Source organism: Fringilla coelebs (genome assembly GCF_963513975.1).
Source record: "Fringilla coelebs genome assembly, chromosome: 8".
In the NCBI taxonomy this organism is placed as follows: Eukaryota; Metazoa; Chordata; class Aves; order Passeriformes; family Fringillidae; genus Fringilla; species Fringilla coelebs.
The window spans coordinates 8,705,067-8,729,259 of NC_140066.1; the positions used below are offsets into that span (position 1 = coordinate 8,705,067).

The 24,193-nt window shown below is 37.6% G+C and overlaps 1 protein-coding gene across 5 annotated transcripts in view; it reads left to right on the plus strand.

Annotated features, from left to right (window-relative positions):
* CCSER2 (coiled-coil serine rich protein 2) overlaps window positions 1-23,747 on the plus strand; it is a 61,812-nt gene extending 38,065 nt beyond the window's left edge. For 3 of the 5 annotated variants that reach the window (XM_084210731.1, XM_084210730.1, XM_084210732.1), the window contains 5 exons: window positions 364-450; window positions 1,905-2,003; window positions 10,187-10,271; window positions 14,773-14,812; window positions 18,542-18,743. In XM_084210731.1, the coding sequence (XP_084066857.1) occupies window positions 364-450; window positions 1,905-2,003; window positions 10,187-10,271; window positions 14,773-14,812; window positions 18,542-18,605 (375 nt within the window). In that variant the 3' untranslated portion in view covers window positions 18,606-18,743. Of the gene's footprint in view, window positions 1-363; window positions 451-1,904; window positions 2,004-10,186; window positions 10,272-14,772; window positions 14,813-18,541 lie in introns of all 5 variants that reach the window. The other 2 variants (XM_084210733.1, XM_084210734.1) reach the window with 2 other exon arrangements.
* Window positions 23,748-24,193: the final 446 nt, after the last annotated feature.

The window sequence follows — 24,193 nt, forward strand, 5'->3', positions numbered from 1 at the left end:
TTCTGAGTTCAGTAATTTCTGTTGTTGATAAGGAGGACTGTAGGTAGTGTTTGCTGACTAGGCCTTTTCATCTGCATAATGTCACTTGTTTGCACAACAGATGAATTACTGCTTCAAAAATGCAGCTGATCTACTTACCCTGAAAATTTAGTGGGTCAGCTGAATTTGGCCTTTTAAAGGGACTTTTAGTCAAGTTTCTTCACTCTTTAACCTGCGTGCCTGCAGCCCCTCTCTCTGTGTGAGTAGGAGGAGAAAAGCATGTGCTGTGTCACTGCCATCCCTCCAGGCATGTCTGATCTCATGTCCTGTAGAGGTGTTCCTTAGATCATGAGGTCCTTACACAAAACCACTGTTCTGTTGCAGATGGATGATCTGCTGAACGAGATCAGGCAGCTTAAAGATGAACTGAGGAAAAAGGATGAAACAATCAACCAACTAGAGCAGCAGCTTGTAAGTATAATCTAAAACGTTTAGCAAAATCTCAGGTGTGCACTGCAGAGTGCAACTTCAATAGGCAGTACTGATGAAGGCTTTAAGAGACCTTAGACAGCTATTTCTTTTCCTGCACTTTCACTGTAACAAAGGTAGGTTTGGGTTCCCAGTTGTGCTCCTGAGATCTTTAATTCCATAATCTGGTCATGATTTTGTGTGGGACTAAGCAAGGATGTTTATAATGCTGTTGAAAGTATTTAATTTACAAAACAGTTTTGAACATAGAATTCTAGAAGCTGCTCAGAAAAAACAGCGAGGAAAAGATAAGGCTACACTTGCAGTATTTTAAAAATGGATGAAGATTGGGCCTATCATTCTGCTTGAAGTTTTTGTTACTGGTTTTTTTCTTCCTCTGCTGTCCATTATCTTAATAAAGAATTACACCACAAAATTAAAGCTGAGCTTAGTATTCTATGCTTAGAATTAAGCTTAGTATTCTAAGTTGTTTGTTTTTTAAAGAAGCAATACAAAACAAGTTGAATAGTCACATTAAATCTGCCAATTAGGAATAAGTTAGGAGCACAAAGCCTCCAGCTAAAGTCACATGTGCCTTTTACCTTTTCTCTCTTGTTCTGAGATTGGATTTGCCACGCATATCTTTGCATTTGGTTTTGTTAAATTTGCCTGCTGTGACAATTCTTGTAAAACATCCTCAGATTTTCAAGCCACAGCAAGATCCTACAGGCAGGGTAGATGAGATGCCAAGAGGTGCACACCATGCACGTTTGTCATAGCTGGAGACAGTACCTGTGTGACCATAATCTCTAATGAAATGTTAAACATGTGCTTTTTTAGGTGTGTGCAGTAAAACTGAGCTGTGGCCTTCCTCCTCTTCCTCTCTGGCTTGGGAATATTCCCTCTAAAACAAAAATGAAAGATGAAGATTTGGCCTTTACTCTGCGGTTTAAACAGCAGAACCCCAGACCAAACCAAATTCCCTTGTTTGTTAGCATTTAGCAGTAAGTGTTGGGTTTTGGGTACACTTGGTTTCTCTCTTAACAATCAGTCAAAATTCCTTGAAGGAAGTTTCTCCTTCCCTGCTCAGTCGTGTACCTGATTGCTGGAGTAACCTGTAACTGCTGCAGCTGAGGAACTCTGCTGTAGAGATGGGTAAAACTTACATTTGTAATGACTGAAAGATGACTTGAAGAGCTCAGTGGTTCAGAAATTTAAGTGAAAAGCTCTTTCCAAATGTCAATATTTGTTTTGGGTTACTTTTCAGTATCTTTTGGGAAAAGCAGCAGTTGTGCAGCACTGTAAATAGTGGTTTCTACAGTTTAATCATATTGTGGTCTACAGTCAAGTCATGCTTCATGTTTGAACACTGGGCCTTGACTGTACTTTTCAACAGGTTCACTTGGTTAATTTCTAACTAATTCTTGTTTGTCTTTCTCTTTTTGGGGGTGATTAAGGCCACTAGATGTAACTGCCAGAAGGACAGTCAAAAGCCGCCAGGGGCAGTGCGCGCACGTGCCGATAAATTCACTCAAACCTCTTGGAGGAGGAGTTCTGTGAGTAAAGTGGGCCCTTCATGCTGAAGTACTCCTTTCTGCCTTTAATTCCCCACTTCTATAACCTTGGGTCTCACACAACTCAGCCCTGTTTAAGAGATTCTGTACTGTGTGTGAGTGGTGTCCTTCCTGCTGTGCAACCCTTGCATTCTTTTGCAGCCCTGTTACATAAACAAATATTGCAAACATTTATTTCAAAATAAATAATTAAACTCTAGAAATCTTCTCTTAAAATAATCACCCTTTGCAGTATTTAAGTTAGTCAATTCAAGTCAATCCTCTATATCTAGTCATACTTAGGAGATTTTTTTATATGTTGACTTCAGAGTATCTCTTTGGGTTTTTTCCTGGTCAAATTTTCATTGTTGATGTTTTCATATTTGTTGAGGAAAAAAAAGCAGTGTATTCTAAGTTTCAGTGCATAAGTGTAAAAGCAAAAGTTAATATTGTTTAATTTTTTAATAATTCATTTTAATAACTTGAATAATTAAAAAACAATTGTGTGAAAATCACTTTGACAAAAGACATCTTCATTCCCATATGTTGTTGCATGGATCACATTTGTTTTCACTATGTAAAATTTTCATACTTCATAAAACACCAATAGAATTTTTAAGATGGGGGAGGGACAACATATTTAATATTCTATACTAAGAAGAAATTACCTTTGCTAAACAAATCTTTTGTTAGTCACCAGCAAATAGCATTTGGATCTTGAAGCTACTGCTCTAGCTAGAAAACCTAGGACATTTTATCAAAAGGTTAAAAATGGGTTTGATTTTTTTTTGTTTCTTTGTTTTTATCCTGCCTTGAGTTACTTGAGTAAGCTTGTAATAAAGATTAATCACCCCTGTTATCCTTCTAAAATTGTGCTTTTAAATATATAGCACTATAGGACAGAAGCACCACCATGCTGTGTTTTCACCAGTTACTGGCAAACAGCCTTACCCATGTTTTCCAGCCTCCTTCTTTCTGTCATAAGAGGCTGTCTGAAGGTTATAACCTTAAGCAGCTTTTGGTTTGCTTTGACACCTCTGCTCCCACATGTACATATAACCTCTTGGTTCATCCCATGTATTTCTTCTCCTTTTACTTTGGCCCTTCTGAGCCCTTGCATTGTTTCTTTTTCCCAATTTCATGTGTGTGCTGTTCGTGGGATGTCTTTGTGCATTGATACTGTTACAAGGTTAGTGGCTATTGTTTCCATCTTCCTTTTTTTCTAGCTCATTTATCACATGGCTTCAGAGTCAAGATTAATAGTTATGGAAAGTTAGTTGCTAACGGTAGGAGTTTTAGTTTGTGCAACTTGTAGCAACTTGTAGTGTTACTTGATAAGACAAAGATACTGGAGAAAATGGGGAATTTGAGTTGCTGTCTCAAGCGCAAGGAATCACTCAGCACAATTGTCTGTTTTGGGTCAGGTTGGCCAGTATATTTTTTTCAAGTTATATTGTTCAAAAAGACTTTTTTTGTCAGGAGGAAGTTTGGGTTAAGGGACAGTATCTTTAAGAAGAGCTAAAGGAGCCTCTGCTGTATTCATGGTTGGGTGTGTGGATATATAGATATATGATACCCATACATATTTCTAGGTATATGATCATTGCATGCACAATCCAAACATCTTGGTATTTCTATCCATGTGCAAAGTTTCTCGTGAAATTGATAAAGGACTTAGGAAAATTCATGAAGTGTTAGAAAATTTTGAAACTATGCTGCTTCTCAGGACTTTTTAATAGCTGGGAAGTTTTGGGCAGAATATTTTGGGCATGTTTTTTGGTTTTTTTCAATGTCTTCATGTGCATATTTGTTAGTTACAGCCTTTCTCTCAGCCAACAGAAACAAGAACTCAGTAATGTGGGATTTCTCCAAGGAGGACAATGGTCTGGCTGGTGCAGCCAAATTTCAGTTCTAATGGTCAGACCTCAATTTTCTGGTTTCATGCTTCCTCTGCTAACATGCATTTGGATGCTTCCTTGGCTTAATAGACATATAAATGTATAAAATAATTATTGATCTGAAACCTAATAACAAAAAATGTCTCTTTCAATAGAAAGGAGCCACAATCAGCTCTTATTTTCTTGAGGTAAGATACATAAAATAGAAGAAGACACCTAAGTAAGGCATATTCTCGCTACTCAAATCCCAAAAATCTCTTAAATAAATTCTTTTGGTTTATTAACATTCCTGTTCAGTTTAGTTTAATGGTCTTGACCTAAGAATAGAGTAAGAAAAATCATTTTTCTTGGTCCTATATACAGTATAAGTCTGGAAATATTGTTAATGTTTATGAAATTATCAGGTTTTTGTGCAGCCCAGCTTTTTTTTATATAGATTGGCTTTTTTTTTTTAAACCAAATTGTAATTGAAGTCATGGCAATGACTGAGTGCCTCCTTTGAGGCACCTTAGCTTTTTGCCTCTTTAAGCTTGTTAATTGTTTTCAATTTTGATGAATATTTAACTATTTCAGTTTTTCTTACTAGTATTGACCTGCCAGTCATTTTAAATTATGGTGGATATTAGGGACTTCAGGTATCAAAATTTTCAAAATTAATGTGGCTGTTTATAAATTCTATATATTCTATACAAATCAGAACTGATAAATCGTTTTTATTTTTTAGGAGTTTGGACCAGTCTGGGGACACAGTGATTTAGTGTTCCAAGGAATACTTTAAGTGCTTACTGAAATGTGCCTAACAAACCTTGTTAATGTAGTGTGTCATAAAGAATAGATGCTGGAATAAACTAGTAAACAGAGTGGAAAGCAGCTATTTCAGTTAGGAATTTAAGACCATGAATTTCAGCAATTCAGCTGGCCATTTGAAATAGCTGGTATTTCTGATCACTTCATGGTTCTGCCACTAAATAAATAAATGGATATCATTAAACATATTAATTTTTAAAAGTCATGGTCACATAGTTTCTTTGTTATTAAATATTTCCAGAAAATGGCCCATTCTGATGTGATGATAAACTTTTCTGGTGTTCTCTTCAGGGACCACAGCTTTTCAAAGTACTTTTAGATTTTTTCATATTTAAAGCTAAATATGTACATAAGTGGAAGTTGTGTAACTTTAACTTAATCCTTGGAACTTAGTGCTCACATAGTAAAAACTAGGGGCTGGAAAGAAATGTTTGGGAAACTTGGCTTCTTAAAAATTGATAGGTAGCTACCTATTGCCTATCTACTGTGTCTGTGACATGGTATTTCTTGTAAGTGTCCTGGCAGGATGCTCAAAATTTAGGTAACTTCTAGGTTAGGTTTGTGTTTTATTCTTGGTTAGCCATCCTTGGGATGAAGGCTTGTAAAAATATTTGCTGGCAGGGTAGACCATGACATTTCTGAAAGGATCTCTTACAGATCTCTTATACAGAATTCATTCCAGTTAGTATGTCTTATGATTTTACTATCATGGAAGAAAACAGCCAAACTCTAGAAGAAGATAAAAATTAGCTGAAGAAATTTATGTTAATGGACAGATTACAAGAAAGAAAAATGTGAACATCCATTGCCACACTTGCAGGATTGTTTTTTTAATAGCAAATACTGATGTTTTTAAGACTTTAAGGGTAAAGGGGTTAGAAGTCAAGTTTTTGTTGATAAATCATTTGGTTTCTTGGGCTGGAAAGGATGTTGGCAGATGCTGAGAGGTAAATGAGAAGCAAGCAAACTGCAAAGCCCTGAATTTGTTCCAAGATACCTGCAAAAGATTCTGGCCTGTGAGGACCAGTTCCTCCTAATTGCTGGTTGCTCTTCCACTCCCTGCAAGGGTGTAGTATGTACAGTAAAAGCTGGATATTTCCCCTTGGTAACAGCTCACAGTGGTGAGATGAGCTTTGCTGTCTAAATTTGCATACAAGTTCATTCTTGTCTCTGCTGAAATGACAACAGAACCTCTCACTTTGCATAGGAGCCTGCATGGTCTTGTTCTTTGCCCCATCTTTTCTATACTTTTGCACTGAGATATTCCTTGCCTTCCTGTGAATTTTGTTCCACTTTGTCATTCCAAAGCCCTCCATGTCAATTGTTTTGATGAACCTTTGTAATCCTTTGTCTGTCTTTGTGTATTGTTGGCCTTCTGGTTTTAATATCTTCCTTCTTATTAGCCTTAAACATCCTGTATGTGTCAGCTTCACACCCATTAATTTAAGCTTGCAGCTTTTGAGGTCCAGTCACTCTGTGTGTTCATCTTCACAGCCAGCCTTTGTTTCTGTCACTGTCCAATGCTCTGCTGTTTGCTTCATGTTCTTATACGTGTACTTGGTGAACAGAACCATAGCTGGACTAGGTGGTCATATTGTGCACCTGTCTCTTGTGCTGTGACTGTGCATGACATGTAGGGACTACAGAGAAGAGAGGTCCTTGAACCTTTCACAAGCAATTCTTGTTGGTTTTGTGTAAACCAGTACATAAAACTGGGTTGGTGAAGTTTTTCATCTGAATACTTTCAGAAAGACTATTGCACGTCAGAACTGCTTATTCATGGTCTCCTTCTGGGTGCTAGGCCAGTAAGAGAAGACTGCTGCAGAAACATTTTGTTTGCCTCAGTAGTGAAGTCTGTCATTCTAGTGTGTATGAGACACTGAGTGTGTATGAGACAACTGTCTGCGCTTGGTGAGAGGTAGCAAAAATCACCTCCTCATTGAAGTGCTCAGAGGCTCCAGTTGTAAGGATTAGAAAAAGGATCTTTGCTGTATTTGTATTTGTTTCTGCAGCAGAAAGGACTTTTTAAAGCAGTAGCAGTTTTGCATGTTGGTGTATCCTGGGGAAAAGAACTGGAGTATCTGACCGTTAGGCTAAAATGACTGTGCAGCAATAGCTTAGAAATATTTTGCTTCTCTTTTTGTGGAAGAAGCAATTGCTTTTGTTCATGTGATTTCTTATTCTAAGGTTGAAGTCTGCTCATAACTAGCAATGGGGACCTCTGGCCTTAGTCTTCATAGTAGCATTTAAAAGAAGAAACAGCCACCAGGTTTTCCCAGTGCAGTTAGAGTCAGAACTTCAAAACGCATTTAGTACAACATAAAGCAGTAGTACAATTCATCAGGATCTCAGAAGAACATATGTCCTTCTGGTTTGTAGTCTGCTCTATCTTAGCTGCTCTTATTATTCCACTCCTGAATCTCATGTTGTTTTGAAGTTCTGATTCACTTCTCTTTGGGGATGCCTTTGCTATTTCACAAATCCAGTGTCTGGAAAATAAGAGGAATGGGATTTAAGAGTAGTGGCTGTATGCACATAATAGCTGTGGGGAAGGACTGTTCAAACTGCTGTCTAACATTAAAGTATTAGAGGAAAAAGTTGCGTCTGCATCCAGAAGAATCCCATCAGATATTTTTGTTTGGGTTTGTTTTTTTTTAATAGAAGTTGAGGTAAGTCATGTTCTCATCTTTCAATTCTAGAATTCTTTGTTTAGGAGTTTTATAGACATTGTAATAAATAAGTGGTGATTCAGGTTTTTCTTCTTAGTTTTAGTAGGAAACTGACACATTATCTGTGCATTTTGAATATGTAGTATCATCTGAGGAGATGTGGTCTTCAGTGTGTTTCTTTTTTCCTCCTCTTTTGATTTCTTGGGAACCTTAGTGCACATTTGAGTAATAGGAGATGAATATGAGTGAATGTTTAAAGCAGAAAGCTTGGTAAATTTGCTGGAATTTTGTACAATAATTACTATTAAAAGAAAATTAATCTTTTTGTAAGCCAGGCATATTTGCAGATACTTAAATCTTAACATGCTATATCAATGGGATTGCTACATTCTTTATAATTTTTATAATCAGTTTAAGTCATAACACCCATCTTAATACATTCTCAATGCTGTATCTGCTGATTCTTACTTTTTCATTTGATGTTGATTTTATTACTTTATTTGTTGTACAATTAAACAACCCTGCTTTGGGGTTTTTTTAGAAAAAAAAATTATTCATTTATTGCAAAAAAGGGAAATCTGGCATTTATTTGAAACTTACCTATATGGAACAATTTCAACTGCAGCATTTGGGAGAAGGGCATTAAAATATGCCTGGAGACAGTTCAGTTCAGCTGGCAAAAGATTCAAGGAAGTTACTTGCACTTTCTTCATTTGCCTCTCTAGTCAGAGACATGATGAAGTAGCATGAAGAATTATTGAGATGACTGTACTTAGTGCAGGGCTTTGAAGTGCTAATATGGATGCTTAAAAATTTCTGGAACATATCAAGACGTGTAAATATTTCATTGCCTTTACAATAGTGTCTCAACTGTTATGCAGCTCAGATAGCTTGTGCTTCTTTTAATCTCTTTTCAGAGAGTAAAAGGGAGGGGATAAAAAATTTTCACCTCCCTTCTTAATGTGTTAAGAATTTTAAAGAATAAAAGCCCATTGCCAACTCAGATGAGTCTCTGCAAAGTCAGATTTGTGCCTGGTGATAATGTGCTTTCTACTGTGTAGAGATTCAGTTATGTTTAGGGCGTGGAAAGAGTTTTTCTTGGTGCTCCATTACCCTGACACCATTTTTGGATGAAATGTGACCAAACCTGTACAATGTAGTGTTCTTTTGTACCATGCTATCAAAATCCAGAGCATTTGATAATTTTTTCATCAGTCATTGAGTGATAATTTATGGGACTATTTATGTATTTAATATATGTACCTATTCAGCTGATGCAGCACATTATTTTGCCACATTGCTTGACTGAAGCTAGTACTGTTCCAAGTACTTTCATGCACCAGTCTAAAAATTGTGATCTTAATGACTGCTGGTGGAGGACTATAAGAACCTATTAGGTAATCAATACCTCCATCTAGAGATAATCAGACTGAGGAACTTGTTTCATTTTCCCCCTTAGATTTTGCTGCAACAATTGTTTTATCTCAGCTTCTGAAGAACAATAAAGGAGTCTTGTCAGACTTTTTTTTTATTTCCTGTTCTAGATGAAAAGTGTTCTGACTAGCAGATTCTAAGACTTGGTTAAATGCATGTTAAGTTTCATCTTAGCAGTACTGAAACCTGGAATAGTGCTGGATAAAATTTGATTAGGTAAGGATAAGTGGAAGATCAGGGAGGTTTTTAAAACTCTCCTAAGACAAATAAAAGCATAATACTTATTTATAGAAATAATGTGATGTTTAACATTGTTTTAAAAGAAGAATGGAAATCAAATACTTCATTATTTGTCCAGCTGTGGCAATATGGTCTGCAGCAGAAAATCTGGCGGGGGGGAAAACTGGTTCTTGTTTTCTGTGGTGTGGGTGCTGTTCAGATACCTTCAGCCTGCTGGCTCACAGGGTAGCCACAGTTAGTTGCTGTTGGTCAGGAGGCAGTGGGGCAGTCATTGTTGTAGTACCATCATTCCAGGACTTAGAAAAGCAGTTTTCAGCTGCTTAAATGGCAAAAGGATTGTAAATACTTAAACCTGCCCTGCTGAAATAGGAAAACAAGATTGTATTGTTTAAGAGGGAAATTGCAGCTTGGATTTGCAAAGGTAAGGATGTGGGGAAAAGGAAAAGTAATAAGAAAATTACTTTTTCTTCTTTTGAGAATGTAGCAACCCCAGTGTGTCACACTTGTGGTGATGTGAGAGCTCTGACAGGCAAAGCCTGCGCTTCATGGGTCTGCACGGTTCCCTCATCCTTTCATGGAAGACTCAAGCTCCAAGAGCAAAATGCAGGGAAAACAGTTCTTTGCCAGCTCTTCTCTTCCACAATAAATAATACTGATGAAATTGGAGTAAAGTGGTCTCTAAAGCATCAGGAATTGCTGGAAAATTTGTTTCTATGCATTAGAAATTTTTTGTTGAAAACTAAAGTTGACTGGTTTTCCAGTAGATTAGAACTGAGCAAGGTAATACTTGGTGAGGCATTTCTAAAATACTTTTGAAAGCTGTATAAGTACAATTTTATCATGTATTTTGAATCATGGAAAGCTCAGTTTCTGTATTCTTCCCCTAAAACTACCTAGGACAGAAATGCGTGCTTATATATTGAAAAAACGTGGAGGTATTTTGTAAGATTTCTAACTAGTTTAGGACATCTGGGCTCTGGTAGCATGTAACATTTGCTTTAACAAAGTAGAACACCTGGAAATATAACGATACCTTTCTGGGGGAAAAAAAGAAAAAGAATGGTGTGGCTTTTTGGTGTCTTGTTTTTCCCTGTTCTCTTTTTTTATTATACTTCTTCCCCTCTCTCTTTCTGCACAGGGTGGGTATTCTGCTCCCTCCTTCTCTCCCTGGCAGGGCTCATTCCAGGGCATCCCTCGGAGTGTTCCACCGCACCGCAGACAGAGTGAGTCTGTACCTCTCACTCATCTCCCTCACCGTGTTCCAGTAGCAGCTTCCCCTTTGCACGCACCGTTCATCTCGTAGTCTCCTCCTCTCTCAGGCAGATCTCCAGGCATACACCATAGTCTGTGCCTAACAAAGCGCTTCCTCCGGCCAGCCTACCAGCAGCTACGACTTATAGCTTTATAACAGTCATTAAATGCCAATAGACCTCAGCAGTTCTTCAGGCAAACCCGAGTAGGCCCTTGTTTCCAGTCCTGTCTTAACATCAGTCTTGCTTGCTGCATTTCCCTGTTTTCCATGGCTGTGATGCACTCTCCTGTCCGTGTGTGTGTTCTGTTTGCTCACGCGTGTCTGTGGGCACGTTCACGTCAACGCGTTGTGGTTGTACAGAAAAGTGTTGGTGGGAAAGTGTCACTTGCATTGTCTCTCACAAAAAGTTTTAACTTTTCAGAATGGCTTCCTTCAAACTAATTATTTCCCCTCCCCATCTCTCGGTATTTGTTGTAAAAAGGCTTCTCTTACATTGAAGTGGCTGTTGCACAACTTGCATGATTTATTAACGTTCCTTATGTGCTAGCTACGATGTGGGCTGGTATAAGATGCATTTGTTCACTTGGCTTGGATCTGCAAAACAAAAGACAGTTGCTGATTTTAAAACTGTATGCTTACGTAGACATAGAGAAATGGTAAGTCTTATTTTGTGCTTTGGTATTGCATTTTGAACAGATAAGTGTTTGAAGAAATATAACTACTTCATAACGCTAAAGTTATATTTTTTTTAATGTACTGTAATTTGCAAATTACAGTGTTTGCCTAGCAAAGCTCAAGAGTGTATTTGGACAAGAAATAAAGGCAAAGTAAAATTATGGAAACAAAGTAAGATTTCCAGGGCCAATGCAGATCTGAAGAGTAAGCTGCACCTTGGAGAACTAAGCTTACATATATTTCACACTGCAATAATCTTTACTTATATCAATCACCAGGAAAAAAATCTAATATTCAGTAAACTGTGCTTCAGATACTCTCTTGACGCTTCTGCGACAATGTTCATGTAAACAACTCATCAGGAATGCACAGCCTGTTTCATGGGCTTTTCTCTGTGCAATAAGAGATGTGCTTCATTTTTCTGTGGTGTTTGATGTGGGACTCTGTGTGTGTAATGAACATACAACCCCAAAATCTGATTATTGTGCCTTCTGTTGCTGAGTGGAGGGGATAGCAGTAGCACAGCCTGGGTGATTCACTGTCCTATCAGTAGAGACTGACTTCAAGGAGATTAGTTTTAGATCTGAGGATCATATAAATGTTATGGTTTTGGGGCTTGGAGACTGACTGGAGAGTCAGAATGGGAGGATGGTGTCCCAGCTGCCCCATGAGCCTCTGGTGTCACATCATTCACAGTGGCTGCTTAGCTGAAGAAGAAAACTTTGCTTGCTAATCTTGCTGGTTTTCTGAGCCTCCACACCATCCCTCACTAACAAGGATGGCCTCTTATTTGGGATTCCAAAGCAAACTTTTATTACTAAAGCAGGTTGGATTTTTAAGTATGCATCTTATATGTTGCATTCAATTAATTGCTAGTAAAGGAAGCAAAGTAAATGAAAATGGGCCTTTGACTAGTTAACCTAAACTATAACTAGTGTATTGTCTAGGAAAATAGCTTTCCACTAATGGAGTGTTCTTAGCTTTTTCTTAAAGCCTTAGGTTTACTCTATACAGCAACACCAGGAATAAAAATAGAGTATAAATTAGGAGGTTCCTTAGACATTTTAAATGAAATTCTTGAAAAATCAATGATTTATCACTGTGGGAACAGCTCTGTGAAGTAAAACATTACTGGAACAGTCACTACTTCTTTCCTTCTTTTCCACTTGGTTCAGTGGTTTCAGTGTTCAGGTTTTGGAGCTGGTATGAAATGTCAAATATGGGGTTTTAAGGCAAATGCTGAGCTGAGCATTACCACTGAATGTAGGACAGACTGAAACACCAATGTCAGTGTTCTTTTGCACTAATACAGAGAAGATGATGGAACCATGAAGTAGTCTTAGGTTTTGTCTGGTTGTGTTTTCTCCATAGACTTTGAAGTCAAGCACTTCTTTCCTAACTTCTGGATCCTGAACCTAAAATACATCTCTGCACATGAATTCTGCAGGTTACTTTACTGTGCTGTTGATAGCTGATGGATACATGGATCACTTACAGGCACTGTAGATTATGAGGGTGTAAATCTGTAAACTATTCATATTACAGTCTGTAAACAACTAAAAATAATTTCCCTCCTTCTGTACAGGACAGGAAATATATCCCTGCTAGGTAATATTACACTAGTGTAGGTTTATGGCTCTCTCTAAGCACCAGTCACAATGTCAGCACGCTTGCTGCTGAACTTGCCTTAGCATATCACTGCACTGCAACACACTTCAGCATTGGATGTATGTTTTTCACTTTTAATGACAATTAATTTTTAATATTCCACATTTATTAATTTCATGTTTTTTCACCAGCCTTGGAAACAATTCAGCAGTTTGCATTTCATAAACACTTTGATAACAGTACATTAATTTTGTCATTTTAGGAATAAAAACTAAAATAATTTTGTTTCTGTAATTCCCATGTCTTGAACTAAACTCCTGTGTAAGACTAATTTATTTTTCTTTTGATCATGGGATATATTTTGATGCCATCTCAAACTTTGTTCAATACAGTTAAACCCTGTCAGTTTGTGTTCTGGAAATGAACCAATTATATAGCTCTAGAAAAAAGATTTAGAGTACGCATTGCTAAGGAAGCAATCATGAGTTTGTGCTGTAATACAAGATTATTACACCACCTTCTCTAGGCCCCTTACCCCAAGTGCTTCTCCACACAAATGCTGATCAAAACCACTTTGTTATTCAAGCATTTCAGTTATTGCATCTCCATTTACTGTGCACATCCTGGAAAAAGTATGTAGACTTTTTGTGTGTAGGTATTACAGATAGAGATAATCTAAGCAATGCTAGCAGGTGACACACAGCTTGTTATCACCAGGAAGAAAGCTGCTCTATGCCCAGTGACTATAAATCAGATCCAGGCTGTGCTTTTTCACACATTTTCTTTTAAACAAAGTCACATTGCTGAAATGCTTCCAAAGCTTTATGGACTGCTACAGCTTTTTGTAGGGTGTACAAAGTTTTGTGTTAGCAGAAACAAGTTACTCCAGAGCATTAGCTGGGAAGTTCTGTGACAAATTATTAAAAGCATCCTGGAATTATTAAAAACATCCTACTGCCTTTTTTATGTAATTATTTTTGCTCCAAGAGTGTTCAGCTATATGAAGAAGAGTTTTTTAGGAAAAACTCCTTTCCTCCCAACTTCAGTACTTGCAGAGTCAACTACAAGAGAAAGGACTCTTGTACCAAACTAAATTTATGATTGCAAAAAAACCCTTGATTTTGTATATGGTCATACTTATCTGCTTGCTGCACATATATCCATGTTTGTGGATGAAATACCTGCCTTGATGTAGTTTTATATTACTTGAAGTAATTTTTCTTTGAAAAAATAAAATTTTCCAAGTTGGAATTTCTGTACAGACTATGCAGAAAGAATAATGCTTTGCCACATTACCAGTTATTTTACTAGCCTCATGGCTGTGGTGAATGATGCTTAAAAAAAAGGATTGTGTTGTGTCATTATTTGAAGTCATTCTCCACGCTGCAGCATCCTATATTTTAATGCTGAAATATCTAGATCAAAGGGAAAGAAGAAAAAAATGTTCAAAAAGAAGGTATTAAAGAAGGTATTAGCATGCTCCAGACTTAAGGTGTGAAATGGTGATGTTTTCCAGAGGTGGAAAATGAGAGCTGTCTGGTGCAGCCTTTCAGCAGGGCTGTGTCTGCACAGGCCATGGTTTGAAATTACAGCTTATCCTGTGCCAAGGCAGTGAGAGGAGGGATGGCAGAACTGATGAGGAAATGAAAGAATTATGTAGCAGAGTTTGTGATCCTTCCCTTCCACCCCTTTCCAAAAAGAATCTGTGGTAGTTGTCTCTTCCAACTTGTGTGAGTTGCTAGGAAGATTGAGTTATAAGAAACAAGGGCAATATAATCCAAGGATGGAATGCTGTGCCTTAATGGCCTTGCTGTTCAGGGTTAGATATTGAACATGCATATGCATTGATGCAAAGATTTATCTTTTTTACAGTTTTAATAATACACTTGAATTCTAGTTGCAGTATTTGGAGTGTAAGAGATTAACTGCTAAAAACCTTTAAGTTGTGAGAGCAAAGGTATTCCATGCAGGTCTTGATGTAAATGTTTTTGTACTGCATTACTTAAATACTGTTGCTTCCTTTGTTTCTTGAAGGAGGATTAAAAACCAGTGGGGGACACGGTAATTACAATTGAAATGGTGAAAAGTTGCAGTTTTTCATGGCAATTGCTCATTGTTTTGTCTGGGTCCTCTGACATCATTGTCCTTGTCTTTTTCTTGTCTCTGCTTTCCATTATGCCATTGGCAAGGAGTTGAGAAGTTAGTCCATTACTTCTGTGATAAAGCGTGGTACAGTACAACTTCAGATTTATTCCCATCTCCCCCTCACGCATTTTCACTGTTGGGTTTTTTCTTTGCCCTGTGCATGATGCATGTCTGTGGGAGATGTGCATGCAGTTCTCAGATTTTCCATTGCATCGCTTCCCTCCTTCCTCAAGACACTGCAGGGAGAAAATTATTTCTTTCTACAGAGTTGTTGTAAAGGGAATCGAGATGGGGATCAAGAAAACCAAAGTAAAACTGAAGGGAAGTTTCAGCTAGTGAATGAATATCACGGTCATGACCACATTTTTAACTTCTTTAATAGTCCACTTAACTTCTTTAACCGTGCAACATGATGTTTCAGTTTTCCAGCACAAAGCTAACACAACCTCAGTAGTTTGATAACTGTACAGTAGTGGTAATCCTTGCCGTGGATGTCATCTTTCTCTGGATGATGTAACAGCCAATTTTACTTGAGAGAAATAATAAAAAAATCACTTAGGCTAACAAAGTAGGGAGTGAAAATCTTTATTTCTTGAGTAATTTTGATTAGTACATCATTATTTGGAAGGCTTTGAAGCTCTAGCTAGTACGGAAAAATCACTTTCTTTATGCAGAAAGGAGCTTGTGCACAAAGCACTTTGTCAAATGTACTTTCAGTTTGAGGAGGACTAGGTGTCTTCAGTTCCATTGTACTTGAAATGTTTGAGTCCAACTTTGCATTTTAGGAGCATCCCAAAGCAGTGCAGGTATTTGTATATCTGCACGTTTTCTTCATGGGACATAAGTAGAAGTCTGGGTAGCATAGCATCAATTCCAAATCATGGTATGTCCCACCCCAGAAACATTACCAGAAGTGCACTCAAAACAATGCAGATGAAACCCTATTTTAGGACTTGTATGAAATAAAACACTGTGCCTGGAAGGCCGAATGCTTCTTTATCTGTTTCTTCTCCTTCGTGTGATGGAATTCACCAAGTACTTCAGTTCTTCAGCTGACTTATTGTTTTTACCAATAGCATGGTCAGAATTTCAAAGACATTCTTTGTAAAAGGAGAACTTGTATTTCGTACAAAGATATGGGCTGTGGGTGGCAATGATGTCAGTGTTGGATACCTTGTGAAATGTTACATGCATATTTTGCAAGTGGCATTTTGCTGCTTTGTGTCATTTTGAATGTTAATGCATGTAGATATTTGATATTAAAATCTGCCATTGTGATAATTGGACAGATCTTGAGTAGAAATATGCAATTACAAAGCACTACAGTATTTAAAACAAGAGGGCAAAGATGATACCAGAGCTTTAGTGTCCTCATAATTCTGAGCACGTAGCTATTTTCTACCTTAGTTTCACCAACTTTCTGGGTAAAAAGCTGCTTAGACCTTTTAAGGTTATGAAGGATAATGAAGAAAACATGTATTTCGCTATTTTTATATGTAAAATGCAAAATGGCCTGAAGGGGAGAGCTCAAATACTCCCTAGCCTTTGTCAGAAGAATTCAAAATAGTGTTATTGAAACCTTGACAGCTTTGTTGTACTTCAGATGTGTTTGTGTTTAACTCAACTTTCCATACAAATTTAGCTTCTTCTGTTATTTACCAATTTCTGAGTTTTGCTGATTAGTATTGCTAGAATTATTTGATATTAAGTCAGAATTTTTATTGATTAGATTTGATATTTACCTGTGGTTTTGAAGAGTAGCATTTAAAAACGCTTTCTAGCTCTTAGAGAGAGAAAATTTTTCTGACAATTATTTTTTCCACATTTGACACAATACTGTGGGCTATAAATGTTTTAATTTTTTTTTTACTTCAAGTAGGATTAGAAAAAAGGATTTATTTGTTGTAGTATTTGCATGGGAATTGGGTGAAAACTGGTTTGGTTTCTGCATTCAGTAGCAGTTTTGGTTTTGCAGGTGAGATCTCAAATCAGTAAATCATTTTGGCTAACATCGGGCTGTCAGCTCCTAGACTGGAAGGATAATAACTTCTGTAATAAACATTGGAAAATGGAAAAAGTATCTGGAGGACTAATTTTGTTTAAGGTGTAATTCTCTCAGTGTATGCAATTACTCCTTGTGTTTAGCATTTCCTTCCTGTGGGATTGTATTGTTAAGAAGGATTTACAAAGTTAAGCTAGTTTTGGGTAGCATAAGGAATGTTTTTGTACTCATTTGGCACCATTTTGGAGGCTTTCTTGCCTATTTTTTAAAATCTTTTTCCTCCTTCCAAAACAACCATGTTCTGACTGCTCAGGATATTTGCCTTACCTGTCTGTCAGTGATAGTGGATGTCACTGGTCCAGATTTTGCCTTACGAGGTAACTGTTATATTCTAAAGAGAAAAACTGCTCATAAATAAAAAATAGACTGAGAAACCTTGATTTTCCTCTCATTAACCTTGATTTTTTTTTTCTTGATGAGGAATTTTGAGGATTCAGTTTTCAGTAGTAATCCTGCCAGGGAAAAGATGAGAAGCCTAAAGAGTCCTGAGATGGGCTGTGGCCCTAAATGTGTAACAGGAATCTGGCATGCACAGCAATCATTGTATACTTCCTGCTGATTCAAAGAAGAGCTAAAAAGATCAGACAAATAATGGGTTTTCTCTTTAGAACTTTTGAATAATTCAGGAGAGTGACTAAAATGACACTTTTAGTCAAATCTCCCAAACACAAACATTGCTTCTTTTTTGTTTACTCCCTTTCACTAGTAAACAGAATAAGCCTGTTTACTGTGTACATGCAACCTGTCAGCTGGTAAGAATCCACGTAGTTGAGTGATGGCTAGTTGGCAGGAGTTCAGTTCCCCTCCTTTGTAAACAAAATGAGAAAAATAATCCAAACCTGCTAAAACTGTGATTTACGTTTTAACAGAATTTAGGGTTTACCACGAATTGCAAAATTTTTAGTAATGCTTCAAAGATCTGTATCTGAGTTGCAGGTCTAGGATGTATTGTGAAGCTAGTACACCATTAATCTTTTAAGTCTCTTTACGGGGCAGAACAAAGAGAATAGAAATTACCCAGAAGAGGTACTGACAATTCTCTTGTCTGATGCGTGTCTGATTAGATTTTATCTTCTGATAAAATGTAAAATCTTCTGCAGTTCTCTTTATCCCTTGGCTATCGGTGTGGTAGAGTGTGGTCTCTACTTTCACATGAACTCTGCTTCTTTATCAGCCCATTTAAAATCAGTTCTAGATAAAACAGTTACCTAAGCTTAGTCACTAGCCTGATAAGCACATACTTCCACCAGACTTTCTGGCCTCAGTAAGGCAGGGAAATGGCCTGTAAGTCCCTGTGAAAATCCAACTCCTTTCCTGCTTGTGCACTAAAAGGGTTGGGGTAGTTGAGGTCAGTATGCAGTGAGCAGAAATCGAAGCTCGACACAGCTGTTGCGTTGGGTTAAGCACTTGGTTAGAACTGATCTGCACCGACGTTGATTCTCTCGCTGTCCTGCAGATTTGGGTGAAACCATCAACCATGCTTTCTTCATCTTTCCTTTTTAAGCCGGTCGGTTTCCTTTTTGTCTTTATGTTGTTGTTTATTTCAGTGCTGGCATTTTTTTTTCCACTTCAGTTACGAGTTCCATTTGTGTACGTCCCATGACTCACCCTGTTTTACCGAAGTCAAAGTTTTGATTTAAAAACTCAGATATACAGCCCTTTTCAAGCATCCAGTCAGCTCACGTTGGATTCTGAGTGTATGTGGTGTCTTCTATGCCTAATATCGTTTTGTATTATTTTCTCTTTAACAGCCTCAAGTACTACAGCCTTCCAGCAGCCTTCCCAATTCCACAGACCTCGCCCAGGGAAAACTAATAAAAACTCCACATATCGAGGCCCACAGTGAATATCCTAAACCAGATCTGCATGACAATAGAAATCATCAGAATCAAAATGCTGCAAATGTCTCTCTCCCAAATCTCCTGAATGATGTAAACTCTTCAACAAGTGTACAGTTAAACACAAAAGATGAAAATACATCATATTTGGACAATTTGAAAAACAAAACCACTGAAGACCCTGGAGAGGTGGCCAGTAATAAGAAAGGTACATTACCACCTCGTTCCCACTATCAGACCTCTACACGAGCTGATGCTCCAGAGGTGCAGACTGGATTACCTGTGAAAGGTCAACCCTCATTCACAAACCAGGCTTCCCAGCCAAAGACTTCAAGAATCGTGAAACCCCCAACTGCTTTAGTGCCTCCTACCATGGCCGTTCCCGTACAATCTGCAGATCACTCCGCTGCTTCCAAGGAACGTGAGCTTCTACCACTGAGAAGTTCCACTCAGCCACAGCCAACATCTGGGCAGGATAACCTAAAGGGTAAACAGAGTCAGAAAGTGTCTAAACTTCGCCCACCAACTGCATCCTTCATCAAATCCAAGCAAGTGAGCAGTCAGAAATCCACACCAGTACCTCCAGAGCCTCAGAACACCTCCCTAAAGTCCAACATCCCAAGGCCACCAGTCCAGAGAAAGGAGAGCGTACAGACGCACTCTGCTGGTGCGCATTCCGGGGACAGCATGCCCTCTGCTCGGCATTCCCGCCTCCCGAAACCAAAGACACACTGAGGCCGTCCCACACCTTACCCGATGCCATGCTGTGTCCCACTTCCCCTGTTGTGACTGCCTTGGAGCCTGCTGTACCTGCAGCCTGCAAATCCTGAGTCACTGTTCCAAATTGCATCTTCTTTAGAGTTTGCATTCTCCATCCTGCCATGTTCTGAGGCTGATGTTACAAGCTGTGCAGTTTCTCTTGAGAGTGCTTTATTTTATTGTTGGTCTGTAATAAAGATGGTATTTCAATCTTTGTAATTTAGCAAATACAGAAGTCTGTGATGACCACAAATGTCAGAATGCTGCACTATTTATTTCAGGATGGCAGAAATTATTTCTTACCTCTGAGTTATTAGACAATGAAATTGCTGTTCTGTTGAACTTCTTGGTTCTGAGTACTCGTTAGGTCAGAGTGGTAGAAAATTAGACTGACTAGCAGATGCTTTATTGGCCATAATTCTGACTCTGTATTCCAGAGGCCTATGCAAAAATCCTTGTATTTATCATTCTCTCAAGACTGACATATTTAATGTTATTTAATCTCATGGGTTGGGTGGGTTGTGTTGTTTTGTTTTGCTGTAATCTGAAGTAGCTCTGTTCTTTATTTATCCTGTTTTCACTGTTCACAGATGTTAGGCAGATTTCACAGGGTGAAACGAATCTTCTTGCTTAAACATCCTCATTTGTTAAATGATTGTGGTATGTTTTTATTGTGTTGAATAGACACATTACTGGGTAGATGCTTGAAATGCAGTGCTAAGGATGTTTGTCCAAACCTTCCAATGCAGGCTCTTAGGAATTGGTAAGTAGGGAGCCTCTGGGAATAAGGGGTCCAGAACACCTATGTTGAGGTTGCACAACATGCATTTTAATTAATATTTTAAACTTTTATTGTTCTGCTTGTATTTATTGATTTCTGCTTAATATTGAAAGGCTCTGAAGTACCTGACTTGAAATTTTGCACAAACTTTGCCATATGTGTAAGAATTTGAAACTATTTTACAGAATAAAACTTATATTAAAAATGTAACTATTTTTTACAAAGGAAAAAAATTATCCCCACTTATTTGCTTTGAGCAATCCTATTATGTCCTAATCCAGAGCTGGTACTCTTAAGAGTTTTTCAAAGATGTGTTACTTCGGGTTTTTTGTATTTTTTCTTTCTTTTTTTTTACTTTGTAATTTCTGAAGAAGTTCATAACTGCTAAGGAGCTTCTTGGGGAAATTAAGCATAAAAAAAAAAATCTACATTTTTGTGCTCTCTAGAAGTATTTTTTCTGAAAGTAGTCTTGGTGCACTCTGGGACCGTGACACGAATGATGCAAGTTACATGTGCACATATCCAGTGAAGCTTTCCAGAAATTTGATGTTATGTCCCATCTCCAATTCTTCCCATCTTTCCCATGACTCTCTTGGATGCTACTGGTTTTGTTTGGTTTTTTTTCCTGTTCTCAAGTTGGTTTTAAAATCAGCGGCAGAAGGCTGCTGCAACAATTTGACCCAAAATCTGTTCCTGAAGAGCACATAATGTCAGTAAAATGCAACACAGTGTTAGTTTGTTCTAGGCTCTGGCTGTAGGACATTGACATATTACAGTATTTTCTTTGAGAGAATTAAAGTGAGTAGGTGTTGACATTTCATAAATGAATTCAATATTCAGCTTCTATAATATAAGCCCTTTTACTGGGGGTATCCTGGCGGATACCTCAGTTGGTGAAGGAAAAAAGAGCCATCTCACCTGAGTTTTCAGTACATCGTTAGTATTCAAGAATTATTTTGCATTTCTTACACTGTAATTTTATTTAACTAAAGATGAAGTTTAAAAATGAAAAGCTTGGGGAGGGAAATGGGTAGGGGGAGATTCTTTTTCTGAACTACTTAGATCAGTGTGAAATAAGGGACCTGCAGGACCTTCTGTGAACTGAGGTGATGACAATGTAAGCAAGACATAGCAAGACAAATAATGTTAATTGCTATAGTTGGTATAGGATCAGAAACCACAACTTGAGATTGCAGTAACAATTATGCTCTGGTAATAATTTATTTCAATGAAAAGCATTGAATTAGTGGTATTTAGTGTACGTATTTACTTTCAATAAGAAAATAAAACTCACTTTTTATATTCCCCAAAACTAGCGCCTGACAGCTAACTGTGTTTCTCAGGAGTTAAAAGACTGCTGAGGGAATGATCAGATTCCTGGTTCATTTTCTGGTCCATATAGATTTCTGTGGAAGGTGTGTTTTTTAAGTTTACTTTCCTTGAAGAGAAGCTGATTTTATTGTTAGTTGTATCTGAGTTTGTGTTAAAATACAGTTTTCACCTAATGGTATTGACAGAAATTCATCATCTTCTGCTTCATATGCTGGAGGTATTGCCAGCCTGATTTAGTAATGTTTCAATTTTTATGTTTACATTTACAAGTATAGATATCTATACCTTTATTCATATCTGCACCTTTACTGAAAATTACAGAGATGATCAAAGTAAATTAAGCAAAGAATATTGAGATGATCAAGGTTTTCATTATAAAGACAGTTCCTAATTTTTCCTTTCCAGAAGAAAATCTTATATTTATATGGGTATGTATATATGTATTAAAGGAACATAAGTAGATTATAGTCCATTTTTATAGCCTTTCCCCGTTTTGTTCTGACAGGTTAGTGAGACACAGCTGGAGCCAGCAGGATTTGATCATGGATGAGACAGATTCTAGCCTGGCTTGTGTTTGTGTTCAGCTGCTAACCTGGCATCCCTCTAGGACAACTGCATGTTTGGGCTCTTCAGACTTTACCAGGGAAGGCTCTGTTGCACGTATAGTAAGTCCAGAGTATGGCAAAGCCTGTCACTAGATGGGCAACTGGGAGAGAAGTGGTGAAGTGAGGCTTGAAGCTTCACCTCAGTGAAAGATGGGGTTTGGGGAGTGATGGATGAGAGGGCACTGAGAGTGCTTGTCAAATGGGATTCAGTGAGTATTTTCAGGTATCATATCTACCTTACAGAAGGTGCAGATATATCATCAGTACTGGTGCAGATTATCCAAAATGTATACATTTAAGTATTTGATATCTTCAGGGTTTTGTTTTTTTTTTTTAGGTTTATAAAACTGATTTATTGCTATTTTTTGTTGTTTTCTCATTCTTTTGTGCAATATTCACAAAAGTATTAAACTACTGTTCAGTATGTGTGTACAGAGGCAATTACGCATTTTAACAAGTGAATAAACACAAAAGAGAAGAACAGAATTGCACTTTAAATAAGCTTTATTGCTTGGAGTTGTGCCTAAAATAATCTAGATGCCTCCTGCTGTGTGTGGCTTTTGTTTGAAACAAATTTCCCCGGTAGTGTTGCTGTTTCCAAGGTATTTTCACATCACTTTCACAAGATCGATATGCACTCTAGCATGTTTAAAAGCATTCATATAGTGTACTGAGTTTTTGTTGTGCAATGACTTTAATTTAACCGTGGAATTTAACACTGATGATACAGCCAGATCATTATTACCTTCCCCTTCCCTGAAGCTAGCACTTCCTACTGCCAATCAAAGCCAGTGGCAAAATTTCCCTAGGACTAGCATAGCTCAAAAAGAATAATGGTCCCAGAATATGGTTGTGAGAAAAGAAGTGCAATATTATCTCTCCAACTTTCTCAAAATAATTACGAAGGCCCTGAAAATCCAAAATGACACAATTTTGATACAGTTTGGAAAATAACCAAAGGGTTCCTCAACTTTCCATTTTACAGCAGTGAGAGTAGGCATAGCAACTAGACTACATTATAGGTCAGTACAGTTCATTTCAGCCTTGGTCTACATGCTGATTTGTTGTAATGATGCCTGAAAACTGAATACCATTTGCGTGATTTCTTTTGTTTGCATGTCACAGCCATATGCACATTCTAAAGTGTCATACTGGGGTAGGTTGCATGTTGGGGGGGGAAGTATTTCTGGTTTTGCACAGCACATAATCCTCTTAATATGGACATTTTCTTGCCGTACAAATGGAAATCAGTTCTTGAATTGGGCTTCCATAGCTGTTCCTTATCTCATTACAGAGGCTTTTTCTGAGCAGAGTGGATTTAATGTGACCCTGGTGGTAGGGCTCAGTGTAGTCATCTTACAACTGTGCTTTCAAGGAAATTCAGTCACTGTTGCAGTAAAGCTGCTCACTGCCTATTAATTGTAAAAGCACCACCATAAAACCAACATAATTCCTGTGTAGCAAAATCTTCAATTCATTTCAATACTAGCTAAAACAAGAGGTACCCTTACTATCTGCTTTGTTGTTTTTGGTTTTTTACCCCAGGCCAGAGTAAATACTGTATATTGGAATTTGCTTGTAAAGTTGATTAAAAACCCTGTATGTAAAAATTCTTTCCTCAATGTTGCTCTAGTGAATAAAAATAAAAGTCATAATTCTAATAAGTATCTCTTTCTGTTGACTATTCATGTCTATTTTTTTCAAGTCATTGTGCAAAATGCAGACAGGACTGTAGGCAGAAAGTCTGGGGGGCAGGGAGATTAGGCTTACACTTACAATGGATTTTTTTCTTAGAATTGTCTTTCTCCAACAGAAATGTCAGGCTTTTAGCATGAGACTGTTATTAAAAGGAGAAAGAAAAGAAGGGGGAAAAAAGTCTTAGAAGAGTTAAACATTTTAATGTGCTGATTGCAGATGAACATGGACTTACATGGTTAATTCTTAAAGGTATGTTATGGCACCTATAGTGCAGTTAAGACAACTTTTAAATACTCTTCCTAAGTATTAAAGGAGTTAAAATCTTTATCATAGGATACTTTGAGAGAGTTATTTCCCCACAGAAGTTCAAATGAATACAATGTGCGCAAA